We start from the raw sequence: 19,509 nt of genomic DNA on the forward strand, positions 1-19,509 counted from the left end.
TAGGCCCGGATTAGTCTAACAATTGCATTGCTTTCAACTTCACAGCCCAAGCATAATTGATGAGACTGAACTAGCCCCAGTCATTTCTTTATAACTTACACAGCTTTCTTTTAGCCATAAATTTAAACCAGGATCTTCAAAGTTATATGAAATGATCATAAATTGAAGATCTAAGAAATCCATGCTTATTATACATTTTGTCATCATGGAGGAAAATGAAGGAATCCAAGCTCCACTCTGGTGGATGTTAAAACAGCTTAATGCTTAATTGCCATTAAGATACTTCAATGTTTATTACAGTTCACAATTTATATTTTCAAGCTTGGTCCTTTAATACTCTACCAAGTATGCATGGTCACCACTATAACTTTCCCACCTCTCAGACTACACACAACAATTCCCATACAAGTTGAACAAATCATCCATATCAAGTTCATATAACTTCATAACATACACAATGTAGACTAGTGTTCATCACGCCTGGTCCTAGAGGGTTGCAGTCAGTGTGAACAGGCTTAGTCTATGTCTACAACACCAACTACTCATCAAGAATAGCTGAATCACATTTGTTTGTGCTGGGTTTGCACGCAATTCCTGTTTTCTTTGCCAAAAGGGTGCGGATTGGTGTAAGCATGGGCTAAATGGAGTTTCCACCACATTTCTCAATGTAGTCCAGTGCTTTTAAATCTGAGGTGGTGAACAAGTGTGCATTTTGAGAAGGATTGAGAATCTGAATTCAGCATAGGACATAGGGTGGATCCCTCCAGGATCAGGAGTGAAGACTACTGGTGTAGACCATGCTTCTGAACTAAAAGAATCACCACCACACACTTGATCACATTTCTTGAAAGGTATTATTAGAATAGATAACAGAGTGAAGGGACTCCAAGAAAAAGGCAGAGCTGAACAGATGTTCTTTAACTGTAGGTACTACAACTAATACGTATGGGTTTAACAAAAACAATCTATGCCCTTAGTACACTTTTTGTTACTATTGATTTCACAAATGATTTGAATATATTGCTGAACCCAACACATACATTTTTATCAGGCACTACACCACTGCTTGTATGAAAAAACACAAAATGGTTAATGTAAAAGGTGTCTGCTTTTTTTTAATCATTGCTCAGATTAAAAACATTGAGGTCTTATCACTTAACCCATAAATCAGAGCCTAAACTGTAGAATAATTTACACTCAATAGCATTCATTGACTCAATGTAGCTTTGACTGCAGAGCTCACCAGCTACCTTGCTTGACCTTCCATTCTGAAAAACATCCCTTCCAAAAAAGCTGAAAGTGTAAGCAAACAGCTGAACCAGGGGCGCTATAGTGCTCAAACTGAGAATCCAACAGCCTATCTGTTTTGAAGGAACACGTCAAATGTCAAGAAATTCTTCCAAGCAGAAGGTAAGTTGAAGATGAGTGATAAAGAAAAGAGAACGTAACTTCTACAGCTCTTGTAATAAATACTAGTCAATCAGGCATTATAGAGTGAAATTAAGTAAAAACAAGCAGGTTCTCATGACAATGAAAGAATTAGGGATTCCTCTGACCTATGATTTCAACACTCATATTCCTCCAAATGTCAACTTGTTACCAGCTAAACACAATCCATTAGGATGAGTCAATTCGGCAACCTCATGCATGTCCAGCAAATGGGCACAGTCATTTCGGAAAGAATCTCCCGTAGTCAACAGAGGAAGTAGTGGTGTTAGTGGTGGTGTCATTTTGCAGCGATGTCATCATTCCACAGGGTTGATATGAGATCTTTCCAATAGAAACTTGAATCTGCACACCCACATCCCTCTCCTTCCCGCCTTCTTATCTTTCCTATGATTCACAGATCAGCCAAAGAGATGAATAGTAATTGGAATTCAATTGAGTCTATCTGAGGGGCTTGTCAGACTGTGTGATGAAGGACTGTGTTCATTTGTAATCTCCCCCTCCAGCCCTCACCCCCCCCCCCTCCCACCTAACCTCTCTCCCAGTAATCTCAGGGGGCTAAGGGAGTTAGGAGGGCTGGGAGCCCAGCAGTCTCTCAATGGCAGCGTTGATGTCTCCCCCCGTGGCGATGAGGGCCTGCAGGTTGGCCTCGCGGTTGATGAAGCCCATGGCGCTGAGCTGGTCCAGCTGCTGCTGAAACCGCACCTCCGGGGTTACGGTTTGGGTCTGCAAAGGGGAGCATAGCCAAAGTCATTTTTTAGATGAACCTGCATGGAAAATGTTGCTGGGGTCCTATTTGAGTGACTGTTAGGAGACAAGTCTCACTTCCAGTATTCATTGGCTTTAGGTCAATGAAGTCAGTAGAAACACAAAGCTAATGCTAACCCACTGGACAACAGCAAAGTATAGTTACCAAGTAGAAAGTCAAAACTTACCGATGAGCCGCCTCCTCCTCCAGCAAACATCTGTAACATCTGCTGCATGAGCTGCTGCTGTTGCTGGGATGGGTTGGTGGCAGCGGTGGGATTTGAGCCCTGTGTTGGGGGAGGAAGGTTTTCTGGGGCCACACTGCCTCCTGTGGTTGGAGGAATCACTGGGATCCCACCAGGAGCCAAACTAGGAGAAGAATCATAGTTTAAGTGCCATGATAATCATCAATAAAATCAAAGGTATAAAGCACGAGTCTGGCCAGTAAGCATCTACTGGATAACAGATGGTCCAGTACCTGGGCATGAGTCCGGGGGCTTCCGTTTGTAGGGTCTGCAGGCCCTGCTGGATCTGCATGAGAGCCTGCATGGCCCGGGGGTTAGTCATCACGGACAGTGACTCAGGATTCTGCATCTGTAAGATAACCATCTAGTTGGTTAATCCAAATTGTGTTCCATTTAGTCACAACAGTCAGAAACTCAATGCCTTCCATAACAAGAAAAAAATAAAGATGACAGTGTTATCAGTATGTGGAACTAAAATGTATAACTGGAGACAGAAATCGGACCTGTTGGAGAAAGACCGGCATCTGATGTCTCAACTGCTCCTGTAACTGGGGGTTTCCGGCAAAGAGGGGGTTGTTCAGCATTGCCTGAGGGAATGAGTAAAGGATTAAGCAATGATTCTACTCTTCACACAAAATAGCCTAGAATATTCCATTTATCAGTAGGATTCAGGACTTCTGTTTCTTTCAATAAGCAGAGAGGGCTGAAGTTGTGCAGACCTGTGAGGCAAGGTCGGGGTTCTGCGCCAGCGACTGCATCATACTGCGCATGTAGGGTGCAGACAGCATGTTCTGCATCAACTGGGGGTTCTCGGAGATCTGCTGCATCAGACTATGCATGCCAGGGCTACCGAACCCACCTGGACAGATTATAGGGAGTGGAGTGAGAGAAACAGACCAAGGATCAGCTAAGCAGGAAAACAAGGGTTATACTTAAGGTTGGTTTGTTAATACAGGTGTAAGGGGAAATATAGTTTTGCAGATTGACTAAAAGGTGAAAGTTCTTCTGAGGTAGTTTTATTACCGTTGCCCAGCCCAGAGGCGTTGATGCCCAGGGGGTTGGAGGCACTGGGTGCAGTCCCGCCAGCGGAGGAGGTTGTTGTTGTTGTTGTCGTGGAGGCGCCAGTCCCCCTGCTCTCTGAGGGGGTCGTTCCAGGGGGTCCCCAGGGGTTTGGTAAGGGCTCCCTGTTCTCTGTTCTGGAGGGCTGCACGCCAGAGTCCAAGTTGCCCCCCAAAGCAGAGAAGGGATTGTTTCCAAACTATGGATGGAAGAAAAGTGGACTAAGTCACAACCTGACTTGATTCAAGATGATTGTATTTCTACATATGGTATTCGCAGGAATAATAGCTACCTGCTCTCTAGCGGCACTGAACATAGGCTCCTGGATGTCTGTGTACATCCTCCGGAGGGCGTTGTAGCCCCCAGGGATGCTCTCCAGGTTGCTAAGCGCCCGGTCCTGGTTACGCATCATCTCTTGCATCATGGCTGGGTTCCTTGCCAACTCCATGGTCTGAAGAGAGGAAGGGAGTTAACGTTATGCATCTGTGCAAGAGCCTCCTCACATCCATTCCTCCCAACGTTTTGGGAGTGGTGCGGTCTAGTTTAAGGGTTTGAGCCTATGTACATTTGCCCTGTTACATAGGCCCCTTTTTACATTTAAACTACATTGCAAGCTAACTACATAAACAAGCAAAATGGATCTAAGTAATGTGCTCTTCAAGCGTAGGTTCTTTTAGACTGATTAAATAAAGACAAGACACATAATGATTCCCCAGAACCAAGCCTATGACACCTCTAGCAAAGGACCCATCTGAGCTCCAGACCTGTCTCATGAGCTCAGGGTTGTTGAGCATGTGGGAGATCTCAGGATTGCGCTCCATCAGCTGCTGCATCTGAGGGTTGGTCACGATCATCTGCCTCATCAGGTCTGGGTTGGACATCATGTTCTGCACCAGAGGGTTGTCCATGATCTGAGACAGCATCTCCGGGTTGGACATCAGCTGTCTCTGCATCTGCTGCTGCATCTCCATGAAGTTGGCCGAGCCCATGCCCATGCCTGACAGGTTAGATAGGTCACCAAACCCACCTATGCAGACACAAGGGGGCGGTGGATTAATGGCAGGATATACGTTAGTGCCTAGTTGTGTGGATGTTGAGTAGTTGTATGGCAATATGGCCATCTTTCTGTGAGACTGTTTAGTGGGGACTGGGTCACTAACTCAGTAAGTTGGGTGGCTGTGTGGAGGCTGGGGTAGGCCCAGTGCCTGGTGTTGTGCTGGCATTGGGCGCTGGGCTGGGGTTGACGCTGCTGTTGGCCTGGGGGTTCCCAGAGCTGGATGCTGAGGCCTGGGATGTGCCACCACCTGTGGCCCTGGATAAAAAGCGAGGTCATCAACAACCTAAATGTTCCTATTATCACACACACACAAAATCTTGTAACAAGAATAGTGGGCAAGAAATGGTAGAGAACCAACATCTTCTTACTTGGGAGCAGTCTTGATGACAAGGTGAACAGTGAGTCCGTCCTTGATGCCGTGTTGGTTCAGTGTGTCCCCATCCTTTAAGATTTTGCCAGCAAAAATCAACACCAGCTGGTCCTGCTTGGCATTAAACCTTTTGGATATCGCCTCTTTAAACTGTATGCACGAGACAGAATGAAGTGGCCGGTGAAGACACATGGGAATAAAGAGGATAGATACACATCCAAATGATTCAGTCTTGGAAAAAAAAGTTATCTTGACTTAGCTATCTCGACAGTTAACGTTAGCTAGCTAACTATGTGAATCTGCTAGCTGACGCTTTAAGTTTTATAAGGACCATGAAGCCAAATGTTAATGGTTTAGGAAGTCACCAAATACAGCATTAACCATGTCGCTAGCCGTAAGATTACGATCAGTTTCCCGATTGGCTTTCGCAATGGCCGGGTACTCCGTTGGCTAGCCGGTTATCAGCTAGCCTGATCGCGGCTAACGTTAGTTAGCTATATGAGCCTGACAGCGACAAACGTAACTGTCTCGTTTGCTGGCTCACAAGCTAACGTTAGCTAGTTACGTAGTTAGCTAACTCATGCTTCCTATAATATGTCTTTACACAGTACCGATTATGTACGAAAACACAAGTCAACTACTATTAGGAACCTATTTTCAAGGAAATGGACAAGCTGAAAAGAAATATTACTAGTCGGGAAATTGGGATAATTCTCCCACCTAACGTCGTAAACTAGCTAGCTACTAGTTAGCTAGCTAACTTCGATTTATGCTTGTTAGCCACAGCATGACTTGCATAACTGAATGTAGATATAAATGCGAATACCTGTGCGACAGAAGAATCCTCCGAGATCGCTATCTCCTCTTTATCTTTCGGAGTTTTTACCGTGACCACGATCATGGTCCCGTCTGAGGCAGCATTTTCAACAACGTTGGAATCCACAGTGGGATCTGTGCCGCTGTTCTCCGCCATCTTTACTCCTCTTCAAATTCACTACATCCAGAGAGGAAGAGGAGAAGCGAGAGGTTTTACTCAGCCCAAAATGTGTCCACGAAAATAAGATTGGTCAACAGAAATTAGTATTTTTTATTTGCTATGTGAGGATTATTTGATCAAATATAAGTTTCGTAATGGTGTACGGACGTGGCATTTCAGCAACTTTGGAAAAAAAACTACTTTACATCGGAGTTGTGCCTGTGGTCATAGAGATAGAGGACTCATCATATACACGTTCAAACATGGACATTGCCATTGTGGGTTTCCACCATTAAAGCGGTCAACTGGGTGGGGATTCCTATGAGTTGGGAGCAATCAGCCGATGAAGAAGAAGGGCATTTACTACTTTTAAATGGAGATAGCCTCAAAGGTGCTGCCCATGCTGTCACAGACGTTATAATGGCACATACACAAATATGAGTCCTCTATCTATCTCTATGACCTGTTGTTCACACTCGTATCGGCCCTTTCATTGGCTAGAATGGTTCCACCTGCTCTCGCCTCCTCCCGCCCGCGAATTTTGAGGACATGTATTTCCATTGTTATAGCGGTCACTTTACTATCTTGTCAATATAATAAACAATCTTTGCTACATCACAAAACGACCTAACAAGACTCTCAAGCTGAGATAAAAGCAGTATTACCTGAGGTTTTTGGAACGTTGACGTCTAGTGGTGTGGGGGTGTCATTGCATTTGACCAAAATGTATGTGTGCTACTCAATGATGTACAGTACCATTCAAAAGTTTGGACACACCTACTCATTCAAAGGTTTTTCTTTATTTTAACTATTTTCTACATTGTAGAATAATAGTGAAGACATCAAAACTATGAAATAACACATATGGAATCATGTAGTAACCAAAAGTGTTAAACAAATCAAAATATGTATTTGATATTTGATATTCTTCAAAGTAGCCACCCTTTGCCTTGATGACAGCTTTGCACGCTCTTGGCATTCTCTCAACCAGCTTCACCTGGAATGCTTTTCCAACAGTCTTGAAGGAGTTCCACATATGCTGAGCACTTGTTGGCTGCTTTTCCAGCACCCCATCACTCTCATTCTTGGTCAAATAGCCCTTACACAGCCTGGAGGTGTGTTGGGTCATTGTCCTGTTAAAAACAAATGATAGTCCCACTAAGCCCAAACCAGATGGGATGGCGTATCGCTGCAGAATGCTGTGGTAGCCATGCTGGTTATGTGTGCCTTGAATTCTAAACAAATCACAGACAGAGTCACCAGCAAAGCACCCCCACACCATCACACCTCCTCCTCCATGCTTTACGGTGGGAACTACACATGCGGAGATCATCCGTTCACCTACACTGCATCTCACAAAGACACAGCGGTTGGATCCAAAAATCTCAAATTTGGACTCCAGACCAAAGAACAGATTTCTACTGGTCTAATGTCCATTGCTCGTGTTCCTTGGCCCCCCAAGCAAGTCTCTTCTTCTTATTGGTGTCCTTTAATAGTGGTTTCTTAGCAGCAATTCGACCATGAAGGCCTGATTCACGCAGCCTCCTCTGAACAGTTGATGTTGAGATATGTCTGTTACTTAAACTGTGAGGCACTTATTTGGGCTGCAATTTCTGAGGCTGGTAACTCTAATGAACTTATCCTCTGCAGCAGACGTAACTCTTGGTCTTCCATTCCTGTGGCGGTCCTCATAGCGCTTGATGGTTTTTCGACTGCACTTGAAGAAACTTTAAAAGTTCTTCACATTTTCCGGATTGACTGACCTTCATGTCTTAAAGTAATGATGGACTGTCATTTCTCTTTGATTATTTGAGCTGTTCTTGCCATAATATGTACTTGGTCTTTTACCAAATAGGGCTATCTTCTGTATACCCCCCCCCCCCCACCTACCTTGTCACAACACAACTGATTGGCTCAAATGCATTAAGAAGGAAAGAAATTCCACAAATCAACTTTTAACAAGGCACACCTGTTAATTGAAATGCATTCCAGGTGACTACCTCATGAATCTGGTTGAGAGAATGCCAACCGTGTGCAAAGCTGTCATCAAGGCAAAGGGTGGCTACTTTGAAGAATCTCAAATATAAAATATATTTTGATTTGTTTAACACTTTTTTGGTTATTACATGATTCCATTTGTGTTATTATTTCATAGTTTTGATGTCTTCACTATTATTCTACAATGTAAAAAAATAGTAAAAATAAAGACAAACCCTTGAATGAGTAGGTGTGTCCAAACTTTTGACTGGTACTGTATACAGTTGAAGTCGGATGTTTACATACACTTAGGTTGGAGTCATTAAAACTTGTTGTTCAACCACTCCGCAAATTTCTTGTTAACAAATTATAGTTTTGGCAAGTCAGTTAGGACATCTACTTTGTGCATGACACAAGTAATTTTTTCAACAATTGTTTACAAATTATTTCACTTATAATTCACTGTATCACAATTCCAGTGGGTCAGAAGTTTACATTTACATTTACATTTACATACACTAAGTTGACTATGCCTTTAAACAGCTTGGGAAATTCCAGAAAATGATGTCATGGCTTTAGAAGCTTCTGATAGGCGAATTGACATCATTTGAATCAATTGGAGGTGTACCTGTGGATGTATTTCAAGGCCTACTTTCAAACTCAGTGCCTCTTTGCTTAACATCATGGGAAAATAAAAATAAATCAGCCAAGATCTCAGAAAAAATATTGTAGACCTCCACAAGTCTGGTTCATCCTTGGGAGCAATTTCCAAACGCCTGAAGGTACCACGTTCATCTGTACAAACAATAGTACGCAAGTATAAACACCATGTGACCACACAGCCATCATACCGCTCAGGAAGGAGACGCATTCTGTCTCCTAGAGATGAACGTATTTTTGTGCGAAATGTGCAAATCAATCCCAGAACAACAGCAAAGGACCTTGTGAAGATGCTGGAAAAAACAGGTACAAAAGTATCTATATCCACAGTAAAACAAGTCCTATATCGACCTAACCCGATAGGCCGCTCAGCAAGGAAGAAGCCACTGCTCCAAAAACGCCATAAAAAAGCCAGACTACGGTTTGCAACTGCACATGGGGACAAAGATCGTACTTTTTGGAGAAATGTCCTCTGGTCTGATGAAACAAAAATAGAACTGTTTTGGCCATAATGACCATCGTTATGTTTGGAGGAAAAAGGGGGCTGCTTGCAAGCCAAAGAACACCCTCCCAACCGTGAAGCATGGGGTGGCAGCATCATGCTGTGGGGGTGCTTTGCTGCAGGAGGGACTGGTGCACTTCACAAAATAGATGGCATCATGAGGAAGGAAAATTATGTGGATATATTGAAGCAACATCTCAAGACATCAGTCAGGAAGTTAAAGCTTGGTCGCAAATGGGTCTTCCAAATGGACAATGACCCCAAGCATACTTTCAAAGTTGTGGCAAAATGGCTTAAGGACAACAAAGTCAAGGTATTGGAGTGGCCATCACAAAGCCCTGACCTCAATCCTATAGAAGATTTGTGGGCAGAACTGAAAAAGCGTGTGCGAGCAAGGAGGCCTACAAACCTGACTCAGTTACACCAGCTCTGTCAGGAGGAATGGGCCAAAATTCACCCAACTTATTGTGTGAAGCTTGTGGAAGGCTACCCGAAACGTTTAACCCAAGTTAAACAATTTAAAGGCAATGCTACCAAATACTAATTGAGTGTATGTAAAATTCTGACCCACTGGGAATGTGATGAAATAAATAAAAGCTGAAATAAATCATTCTCTCTACTATTATTCTGATATTTCACATTCTTAAAATAAAGTGGTGATCCTAACTGACCTAAAACAGGGAATTTTTACTAGGATTAAATGTCAGGAATTGTGAAAAACTGAGTTTAAATGTATTTGGCTAAGGTGTATGTAAATTTCCGACTTCAACTGTGTAAGCCTAGATGTAAATCATTGGTCCTGTACTGTCAAATCTAAAATTGCAATGCTGAGAAAAAAAGTGGGCAAATAATTGTATATATTAAATATTATATTTAAAGGGGCAATCTGCATTTGCTACATACATTTTTGGACTAATGAATTAATGATATAAATAAAAAATAAAAAATACAATTTTATTTGTCACATACACGTGTTTAGCAGATCTTATTGTAGGTGTAGCAAAATGCTTGTGCTTCAAGCTCCGACAGTAATGTCTAACAAGTAATGTCTAACAATTTCACAACATATACCCAATACACACAAATCTAAGTAAGGAATGGAATTTAAGAATATATATATATATGGACAAGCAATGACAGAGCGGCATGGACTATGATACAGTAGACTATATATACATTGATTCTTGAAGGATATAACTTATGCCTCATGAGCTTAGTTCAACTGTCACACCCTATCAAAACCCAAAATATAAGCTTGTTTTACTCCAATGTTTGTAAACAATGTAAATATAAAGAAAAACTGCATCCTCAAAACTTGGTAAAAAATAAAATGTTAACATCATGGATGGTCAGTCCGTTTATCGTTATATTAATTAATGTGAGAGTGGTTACATTTTTCCAGGCCCATCCCTCAGCTTTTTACCATACCATAACAGAGGCGGGGTGTCTACTTAGTTATTGTTTCAACTACAGATCAGCCCTTTAAATTATTGGAGTTTTATGTGCGGTAATGAGTATAAAATCCCACATGCATTCATTTCATTCTTTGATGACATGATAATTAGGTTTTGAAGGTGAATAATAGCCTATTAGGCCTAATAACTAAATCAAAGCATTCACGACCCTAATGTAGGGCGGCAGGTGGCTTAGTGGTTAAGAGCGTTGTGCCAGTAACCGAAAGGTCGCTGGTTCTAATCCCCGAACCGACTAGGTGAAAAATCTGTCGATGTGCCCTTGAGCAAGGCACTTAACCCTAATTGCTCCTGTAAGTCGCTCTGGATAAAAGCGTCTGCTAAATGACTAATTATTATTATTATAATGCATTTTACCTAAAGTCATATCTTATAAAAATAATTCATGACAGCTGTAATGGAAACAGGAAGTTTCGGTAGGATACAATTTTATAAATTCCAACAGATAATTTTTTCATTGGACATGGTGGGATCTTTTTGTGTAGGTAAAATTAGTTACCAGAGAAATGGCGGTGGAAACGCCTTTATGAACAAATATTGATTTGATATAATAATTATCACATGAAAGTACATTTGGATGTGGCGCGCGCGCGCAGGGAGGCCCCGAGTGTTCCCCAATGCTGGATGAACATTTTGGGATTCCCTGGTGTAGAGAATCATTGTACCATCTAAACCAGGGGTGTCAAACTCATTCCATGGAGGGCAGAGTGTCTGCAGGTATTTGTTTTTTCCTTTCAATTAAGACATAGACAACCAGGTGAGAGGAGTTTTATACTAATTACTGACCTTAATTAATCAATCAAGTACAAGGTTGGAGCGAAAGCCCGCAGACACTCGGCCCTCCGTGGAATTAGTTTAACACGTGATCTAAACTGCTGTGAAATATATTTTCCATAACCAAAAACATTGTAGCCTAAAAGATGCACACACAAATCTTAAAACCGGGAGCCATAGCGCACATAAAACAGTTCTACCGCTTCTTAGTATGAAAAAGTATGAAAATGTATGCATTCACTACTGTAAATCGCTCTGGATAAGAGCGTCTGCTAAATTACTAAAATGTAAAATGTCTTAGCCTTGTTTTCAATGAGAATGACAGTAACATGTGACATATTGCAGCTTTAAGCGAAAAGGTACATTTTGTATGCACTACATCCTCAGGCACTGACTTTTATCTGGTGGGAAAATTGGCATATATTCGCATGAAAATCTGTATACAATTGGGTGGAAACCTAGCTAATGACATCCTTAACGAGGCTCATCTCACATTGGTGACTGCAGATCAAGGCTGAGAAGTGTGCTTAACCTTTCTCAAAGTCAATGAAAACGGTAGGTAAACACTAGGAGACCACGCCTATCCTTTATCAGTATGCTATAATTTAGTTGCCAATCTGCAGAGGTCATACCACCAGAACTTGTGTGAAACTCCTTGGGCCAGAGCTATATGTGAGTATCCCAGTCTTTAGCCATATGAAACATTTTATTTCAGTCTTGGTATAGGAAAGCCATTTAGAAAAGGTAGGCTATATGGAAAATCAGGAGTAGGATTTTTGGATTTGCATTATTATGTTATTCACGTTCCAAAATTTTTTGGCAGGTTGTTGCATGTTTTTCTCCTTTAACGTGACCATGAGGACAACTGAGAAAGGTCTGTTTTGCCACCTCTACATGTTACTGCTTTTTGTGTAAGTATGGCTACAGGTATTTAAAATAAGTTCCCATTAATTCCAGAATATATACTTTAGGGGTTTACATTGTCCACTCTAAATTGAACCTACCATTTCTTCCTTTAGTTTTTAAAAAAGTTTATGAAAAGTGAGCAAAATGTTGTGAGTCAGTTCATGTTTTTGTGGTATACCATACATATGGCTTTGGTGCAATGACTTGTAATTCACAGGGATACATAGATATTTAAGAAAAAGTAAGCATAGTCTGGACTGATTGTAATATATATATATATATATATATATATATAGATTAGTATTTTAAATCAAGGTTTCTTTATTTGGCTTTTCAATATTTACAGACGCTCATGCCCCCCCAATCCCATGCTCCATTGACTGATTATTTTCTCCCATCTGTGTATGATATCTGTTGAAACAGCATGGTACCTGAGTAAAGCCTCTCGTCAACATTTCAGTCTCTATTATCTAGCTGATGACCTTTGATAAATGGTACGACATTAATTGCAGAACAAGGTGACTTTGGTAAAGTGAATACACTGCTTAGGGAAGTGCAAGGTGGCACCAATATCTTTTTTTACTGTGAGTTTATACACCATTCATAACCCTCAAACACCAATATTTAGATTTCAAACAAATGATGAGTCAATCCTTTGTTGTATGATTTACTTTTAGAGGTTTTTGCCAAGGAAAGGACCTCTTCTTCAATGACTATAAAGGACTCCTACTCCCAGAATCCTACAAGATTGGCTGGATGGAGGACATTGATGACAACAAGTTAATCTCTGACATCACCATCCCTGGTACCCATGACACCATGGCTCTCTATGGAGGCCCAGCGGCAGAGTGTCAGGCCTGGGATTTGGGGGATCAGCTGAGGGCCGGCATACGCTATCTGGACCTCAGGATATTTGCCTTTGAAAACAAACTCTATATCATGCACTGGGTTGTCTACCAACACACGTCGTTCAATGATGTCCTTGACACGATCAGAGCATTTCTGTCCGAATTCAGAAGTGAGGCGGTTCTCATTAGAGTAAAGCCTGATTTGTTTGATAAAGAGAATGTTGAGGAGCTGGTTGGAAAAATGATTAGTGATGATAAAGATGTATGGGTGAAGTCTGACATGCCAACTATGGCTGAGGCAAGAGGAAAGGTGATATTTGTACAGAAATCCAGCTTTAAGCTGGGCATTCCTCTCTTGGAAACCGACAGCAAGGGTGACTATGAAGTTACTCATATTGCAGACAAGGAGAACAAAATTGTGAAACACTTGACACAAGCTTCAGGCGATTGTGGTGGTGATTATCTAGTTCTTAGCTACTCCAGTGGCACTGGCATTGGCACACTGTTGGGCATGTTTCTAACTCCCAAGAAGGTGGCTGAAAAGATTAACCCCTGGCTCGATCAGTATCTGAGACAGTTCTCCAGTGACCACACCAGGGAATGTTTCGGGGTGATTGCCATGGACTTTCCTGGTATCGACCTCATTCAAACAGTCATTAAGCTCAATGATTGGTGAAGTGTTCACCCATGGAAGTCATAATTATATTGCTTTCTGAAATAAATGTTAGTTGACAGCATTAGATTAAGTCAAGCAGCAACACATGACATATACTATACTTGATTGTGCTTATATTGAAAAGGAGCGAGATAGAAAAATATGACCAAGTAAAGACTTTAGTGATTGTAACGTGGTATTGGCATGTTACAATCAACAATAATGAAGACTTGGCACTGTAACGTCTTTGTACTTTTCCCCTGCTTTCTGTATTAAAAACAAAGAAAATCATTAAAATGGCAAAGAACAACTGTGGAGTCCTTGCTTTGTATGTGTGGTGGGGGGGTTCTTCAGTTTGTCAGGAAATGATAGGAATCCATTATATGTTTATTATTCAGTGAGGGAAGGGTTAACCTCTCAGGTCCTCTTTAAACTGAGAAGGAGGTACTGCTGGGATCTAGCTGAAACTGGCTGAGCCCTCCCTACCAGCTACTTCCTTGTAAGGAAACCAAACTGCGCAACAAGCAGACTGGTCTGCCACTGTGATTACACAGGACCTGTAGAGGGGTCCATCTCAATTGCCAGGAACGGGTGAGCTCACCTTCTGTAAAATATGTGTTTGTTGTTGAAGAATACGTTTTGAGTGAATTTAAATGGGTGTGTAGTTGTTTCATGCTCTCAAAAAGAAATGATGTAATCAAATGTAATTACAAAATAGTAAATAAATAGATTATATGGAACAATTCATACTGCAAATTGAAGTTCAACAGTTATAAAATCTATGCAAACATTTGTCATGGTTTGTTTACATTCTCTCGTGAGTCAGGGGGAGGGATTTGAGTGTTTTTCGGGAACACCCAATGGTTGAGTTCGTTTTGCATGGCTGGGTGCCCCTGGTGGGCAGACTTTGCTTATTTTCGACTATTCCATTGGTCCTTAAGTGAAATCTCCACTCACCCAGGGCACCGGGCCACGCAAAACAAACTCCACCACTGACAGAGGGATGTGTAACTCCTGGATAGTACTTTATTTCACAGTACTGTTTAAGCTCCTTTACTAGGACATTATATGGTATGGGTACTTTCTGCTGCTAACTAAAAATAATGAAACACTATTTGTAAATACATGTAGCCTACTTGGTACAAAATGGGTGGAGAGCTTTCTAATGCAAAATGGCTGCCATTGATGGCATCACCCAGGTGAGTGCTACACATTGTAAGTGGATGATGTGAGTTTCCCCCATATATATCTAAGTAAACAATCGGTAGCCTAAATTCTTTACCCTAAGGTGCTGCTGTACTGAATTAATTGAATGCATAAGTTAATTGAGCAACATGGTCATACAATTGCTGTTTCAAGTCATTTCCCAGAAGAGGGGGTTTTATGTTGTGCACTTCCTGCTCAGATGTAGCAGAGGCTCTACACCCACTCATCACCACACTTAATGACATGCCCTATCTCCTATCAGCTTTCAATGAGGCAAGAGATTACCACAATGAGGGATGGAACCTGTTTGTCACTATAACCCAATAAACACAGTAGCAGTGACAGTAAGAGTGCCCTTATTTAGGGCAGGTTCAGAGTGTGCTGTACAATGCAATACATCCTCTAACGAAATGCATAGGTGGTCCTTTAAAAAAAGTTGTATCCTACAGATACAACACAGACATGATCAGATGTTATTGGGATGAATGTGCACCTTTTAACATCATGACTCATAAGGCAACACAGTTCTTTTAACATGAAGATTATTGTTCTGCCTTCCCTTTTATCTTAGAGCTGTGTAACCAAGAGTGACCAGCATGTCAGTGACTGTGACCAAAGGCGAAGGGGTGACTGTGTTCACCGTGAACTCTAAAGAAGGAAGCAGTTGGCCCCTGCTGTGTCAAATACTTGGGACCCTGTGCTACAGCCCAGCATGCTCTGTGTCCCAGGGATTGAGGAGGCTCCAAGCAAGTTCCCAGTCAGCTCTGGGGGTGGGTGAACTAAAATAACACACAGACCAGATGTGCGCACACACACCACAACATACATGTCTATCATCAGTATTGTCTATCATCACTGGGTCACAATTGTCATCGGAAGTGAGAGAGATTTATCGAAAATTATTATTTTCTTATTTCACAGACTATACAGATCATGGTGGGAGTACTCAACATTGGCTTGGGAGCGATCCTTGTTAGCACTGATTATTCTGGCCTACTGCGATGGAATGGGACCCCTTATTGGCTTGGTGGTGTGGTAAGCTTACTTTATTTTGTTATCTTTTACCATGTTATCATGTTTAGTATGAAAGCACATGATTTCACTTGGAGTTATAACCACAATAAACAAAGGAAACATATAAGTCACTTTATTTATTTTTTAATTTCGGCCTTCCTACCCACACTTAAGTAGTCTTTTTTATCAAATGAAAGGTTAAAGTCAAATGTCTGTGTATTTTCTTGCGAAATGTTTGTTAATTATCAGGACAAATAATGTGTCGGTTGTGTGTATTTGATTTTGATATTTGTGTGCCCTCTCCTTAGTTTATAGCAGTTGGCATCATGTGTATCTTGGCTGAGAAGTTCCCCAGTCCCTGCTTGGTGAGTTGTTCACTGATGCACATACCTTAACTCTTTCCTGTCATTCCTTAGCCTCATTCCCTTCCTTCATTGAACAATCATTCAATCTGATCCAGTTGAATTATAATCATCAACTGAATATCTGAGACAACTGGTACTTAGTGGTTTACTCAATTGAGTCAAACTGGTTTTGTATTCCCTGATTGTGTTTTAGGTGGGCATCAATGTGTTAATGAACCTGTCAGGTGCTGCTCTGGCCATTACTGGGATTGTGCTGTATTCTGTAGACCTAGCAAACAACCATTTCTGGTGGATTTGCAATGAGGACAACTACAACTGGCGAGATGAATACTATAGCGGCCAGGTGACAAAACCACCCAATGATCAGCAGAGGGATAGACTCTTGGAGAAATGCAAAGATGCCAAGCAGATTGCACAGGTGAGTGCTTTTGAATTAAGTTTTTTGATTAGATGGTTAGATGGATCAAACTGCTTAATTTAGTAATGAACATGTGTGTCCTTAAACAGCGCTAGTGGGTACCATGTTAAAAGCACACTCTAATAGCTGGGATGCCAGTCTTTCTGTATTTTCCAGTGTTCACCAACACAGCTATCTTGCTAAACAATCCAGTCAACTGTCAATATGTTCAAATCCTCCTCCATGTGTTTCCGTTCTACCATTAGATGTTGATGAATGCCTTGGACATCGTGCTCATCGTCCTTGCAGTCCTTCAGCTTTGTGTTACCATCAGCTCTGCTGTCTTGGGTCTCAAGGCTTTGCACAAGAATGGAAAGGAGGGAAAACAGGTATGAACAGAGAACCCTTGAACAGAGCGAATAAAACGGCCATACAAATGGAAGTAGAATACGGATTTGTAGATACACACACACACAACCAAGGTAATGTTTGTTGTGTCCTGCCAAGTAATGTGTAACTTTGCACTGATATGTTGCAGAACATCCAGGACCTGGAGCAGTACAAGCCTCTGCTGGAGGAGGTCACCACTAACCCTGCAGCTTAAAGACAGCACTGATCTGATATACTTTATTGTCTCAGAGGGGAAATTTGTCATGGACGATTAAAGAGTGCTGCTGCTTCCACATGGAATACATAAATACATAGAATCAAATGTATTCAACATACATAGAATAACATCATCATCATACACCCCCGCCACACCCACAAATGTTTTTTTTATATACACACAGTATGTAGTACATGTAGTTTACTTACTTCCTTAATTTACTGTAAAGCCTACTGTGACTTGCTTTGTTTAAATGATAACTGACACTGATTGTATGTCTTCATGCAGTTTTAGTCATGTTTTTTGTATTTGTCATTTTTTAAAAACTGGACAGTTATAAAGGGGAATATATCAAGTTAATTACTGAATTGACTGTTGTATATGATTTTTTTTGTTGGAGTATTTCAATATTTCCTTACCTTATCTTTTATTCTGTTCCCCCCAAAAAATAAACAAACTGTCTTAGCTCATCAGTTTCAAAATAGTTTTACTTAACTTTGCCATCAGGTGGCAGTCATTCCCCTACAAACCTACACCATTGGTTGCTCATGTTTAAAATAAAGGGAAACACCAACATCAAGTGTCTTAAGGTCTAAGCCCCTAGGTTGCAATATCTACTAAGCTAACACATGGAATTGTTTTAAGATGGTCATAAAATTGATAATTTAGCCATTTGATTTGGAATTTTAGGACCCCTGTAGGGATATAAAATATATATATATATTTGATGAAACATTGAATTTGGCCTTTACTGCTATAACCCATAGAAACACATTGATTAACACATTTGTAAATGGCAAAACAGACAGTCCAAAAATAAATCATAAGGAATACGTTTTTGAAGTGTCTGTCCTATACACTGGCATAACACAGTTTCTCTGGACCCCCGCAAGGTTGGAGTGGACCAGAAACATAGAATGCGTCAGCCAGAGAGCCACTCAAAGTTTAGACTACCAACCACTGTCCATGGTTCTGAAATTGGGACATATCTATGCGGCTGCCTTTCGAATCGATGATAGGCTTTCTGTGGTGCCAGGGCATGTAGCCTATAGCTTTGCTTTAGCTAATGGATAAATGTTTATTGGTAGGCCTATTTGGTCGTCATGTTCTCATGTTAAGCTTAACATTTCACGAAGCTATACACGGTGTCGCAAGGCTGCCATGATTTAGACTTCTGGCTCGTGGCAATAATGTAACTACTTGTTCAGTAATTCAAGTTGGAAATTCAAACATTGCAGATTGTAAAATGTATTTTCGATACAACAGAATACCAATTTATTTAAAAAACATACAAATGTCCTGTATAGCCTACTTGAACCTGCATGACATGAGCCTTCCTCGTGCTCTCTCCCAGCTTGGATAGAAAGTTGTTGTGTGTAAAACCAGTCTATTAATGCCAAATAATACAGTCAGTCCACCCTCAAAACACTAGCTTACAATGGATTGTTTCATTATGCAGTGTAGCCTACTATCTATAGCTACAGTGCATTCAGAAAGTGTTCCGACCCCGTCCCTTTTTCCACATTTTGTTTCATTACAGCCTTATTCTAAATCGGATTAAATGCAATATTTTCTTCATCAATCTACACACAGTACCACATAATGACAAAGCGAAAACAGTTTTAGAATTGTTTGCACATAAAAACAAAACAAAAAACAGATACCTTATTTACATAAGTATTCAGAACCTTTGCTATGAGACTCGAAATTGAGCTCAGGTGTATCCTGTTTCCATTGATCATCCTTGAGAGGTTTCTACAACTTGATTGGACTCCACCTGTGGTAAATTCAATTGATTGGACATAATTTGGAAAGGCACACACTGTCTATATAAGGTCCCACAGTTGACAGTGAATGTCAGAGCAAAAACCAACCCATGAGGTCAAGGAATTGTCCGTAGAGCTCTGAGACAGAATTGTGTCAAGGCACAGATCTGGGGAAGGGTACCAAAAAATGTCTGCAGCATTGAAGGTCCCGAGAACAAAGTGGCCTCCATCATTCTTCAATGGAAGAAGTTTGGAACCACCAAGACTCTTCCTAGAGCTGGCCGCCCGGCCAAACTGAGGAATCGGGGGAGAAGGGCCTTGGTCAGGGAGGTGACCAAGAACCCGATGGTCACTCTGACAGAACTCCAGAGTTCCTCTGTGGAGATGGGAGAACCTCCCAGAAGGACAACCATCTCTGCAGCACTCCACCAATCAGGCCTTTATGGTAGAATGGCCAGAC

The 19,509-nt window shown here is 41.3% G+C and overlaps 3 protein-coding genes across 3 annotated transcripts; 2 read left to right on the forward strand and 1 right to left on the reverse strand.

Annotated features, from left to right (window-relative positions):
- Positions 1 to 236: 236 nt before the first annotated feature.
- On the reverse strand, positions 237 to 5,926 carry LOC311126938 (ubiquilin-4-like). The gene is made up of 11 exons (XM_084158655.1): positions 5,751 to 5,926; positions 4,923 to 5,074; positions 4,658 to 4,809; positions 4,262 to 4,524; positions 3,790 to 3,948; positions 3,462 to 3,696; positions 3,158 to 3,297; positions 2,942 to 3,025; positions 2,672 to 2,787; positions 2,382 to 2,562; positions 237 to 2,172 (listed from the first exon to the last, which is right to left on the reverse strand). Exons 1-11 carry the CDS (start codon positions 5,895 to 5,897, stop codon positions 2,014 to 2,016), a joined length of 1,788 nt encoding a protein of 595 aa, XP_084014781.1. The 5' UTR covers positions 5,898 to 5,926; the 3' UTR covers positions 237 to 2,013.
- A 5,998-nt stretch (positions 5,927 to 11,924) lies between these two features.
- LOC311106709 (1-phosphatidylinositol phosphodiesterase-like) lies at positions 11,925 to 13,715 on the forward strand (the record flags this gene model as incomplete). The annotated part of the gene is made up of 3 exons (XM_084149113.1): positions 11,925 to 11,957; positions 12,109 to 12,196; positions 12,869 to 13,715. The coding sequence occupies exons 2-3, from the start codon at positions 12,117 to 12,119 to the stop codon at positions 13,713 to 13,715; spliced, it is 927 nt and encodes a 308-aa protein (XP_084005239.1). The 5' UTR covers positions 11,925 to 11,957; positions 12,109 to 12,116.
- A 420-nt stretch (positions 13,716 to 14,135) lies between these two features.
- LOC311116563 (uncharacterized protein) lies at positions 14,136 to 17,753 on the forward strand. Its single transcript, XM_084157429.1, has 7 exons — positions 14,136 to 14,285; positions 15,472 to 15,670; positions 15,822 to 15,935; positions 16,223 to 16,279; positions 16,473 to 16,697; positions 16,943 to 17,065; positions 17,215 to 17,753. Exons 2-7 carry the CDS (start codon positions 15,497 to 15,499, stop codon positions 17,278 to 17,280), a joined length of 759 nt encoding a protein of 252 aa, XP_084013555.1. The 5' UTR covers positions 14,136 to 14,285; positions 15,472 to 15,496; the 3' UTR covers positions 17,281 to 17,753.
- Positions 17,754 to 19,509: the final 1,756 nt, after the last annotated feature.

Source organism: Coregonus lavaretus (assembly GCF_964263955.1).
Source record: "Coregonus lavaretus genome assembly, chromosome: 3".
Lineage (NCBI taxonomy): Eukaryota > Metazoa > Chordata > Actinopteri > Salmoniformes > Salmonidae > Coregonus > Coregonus lavaretus.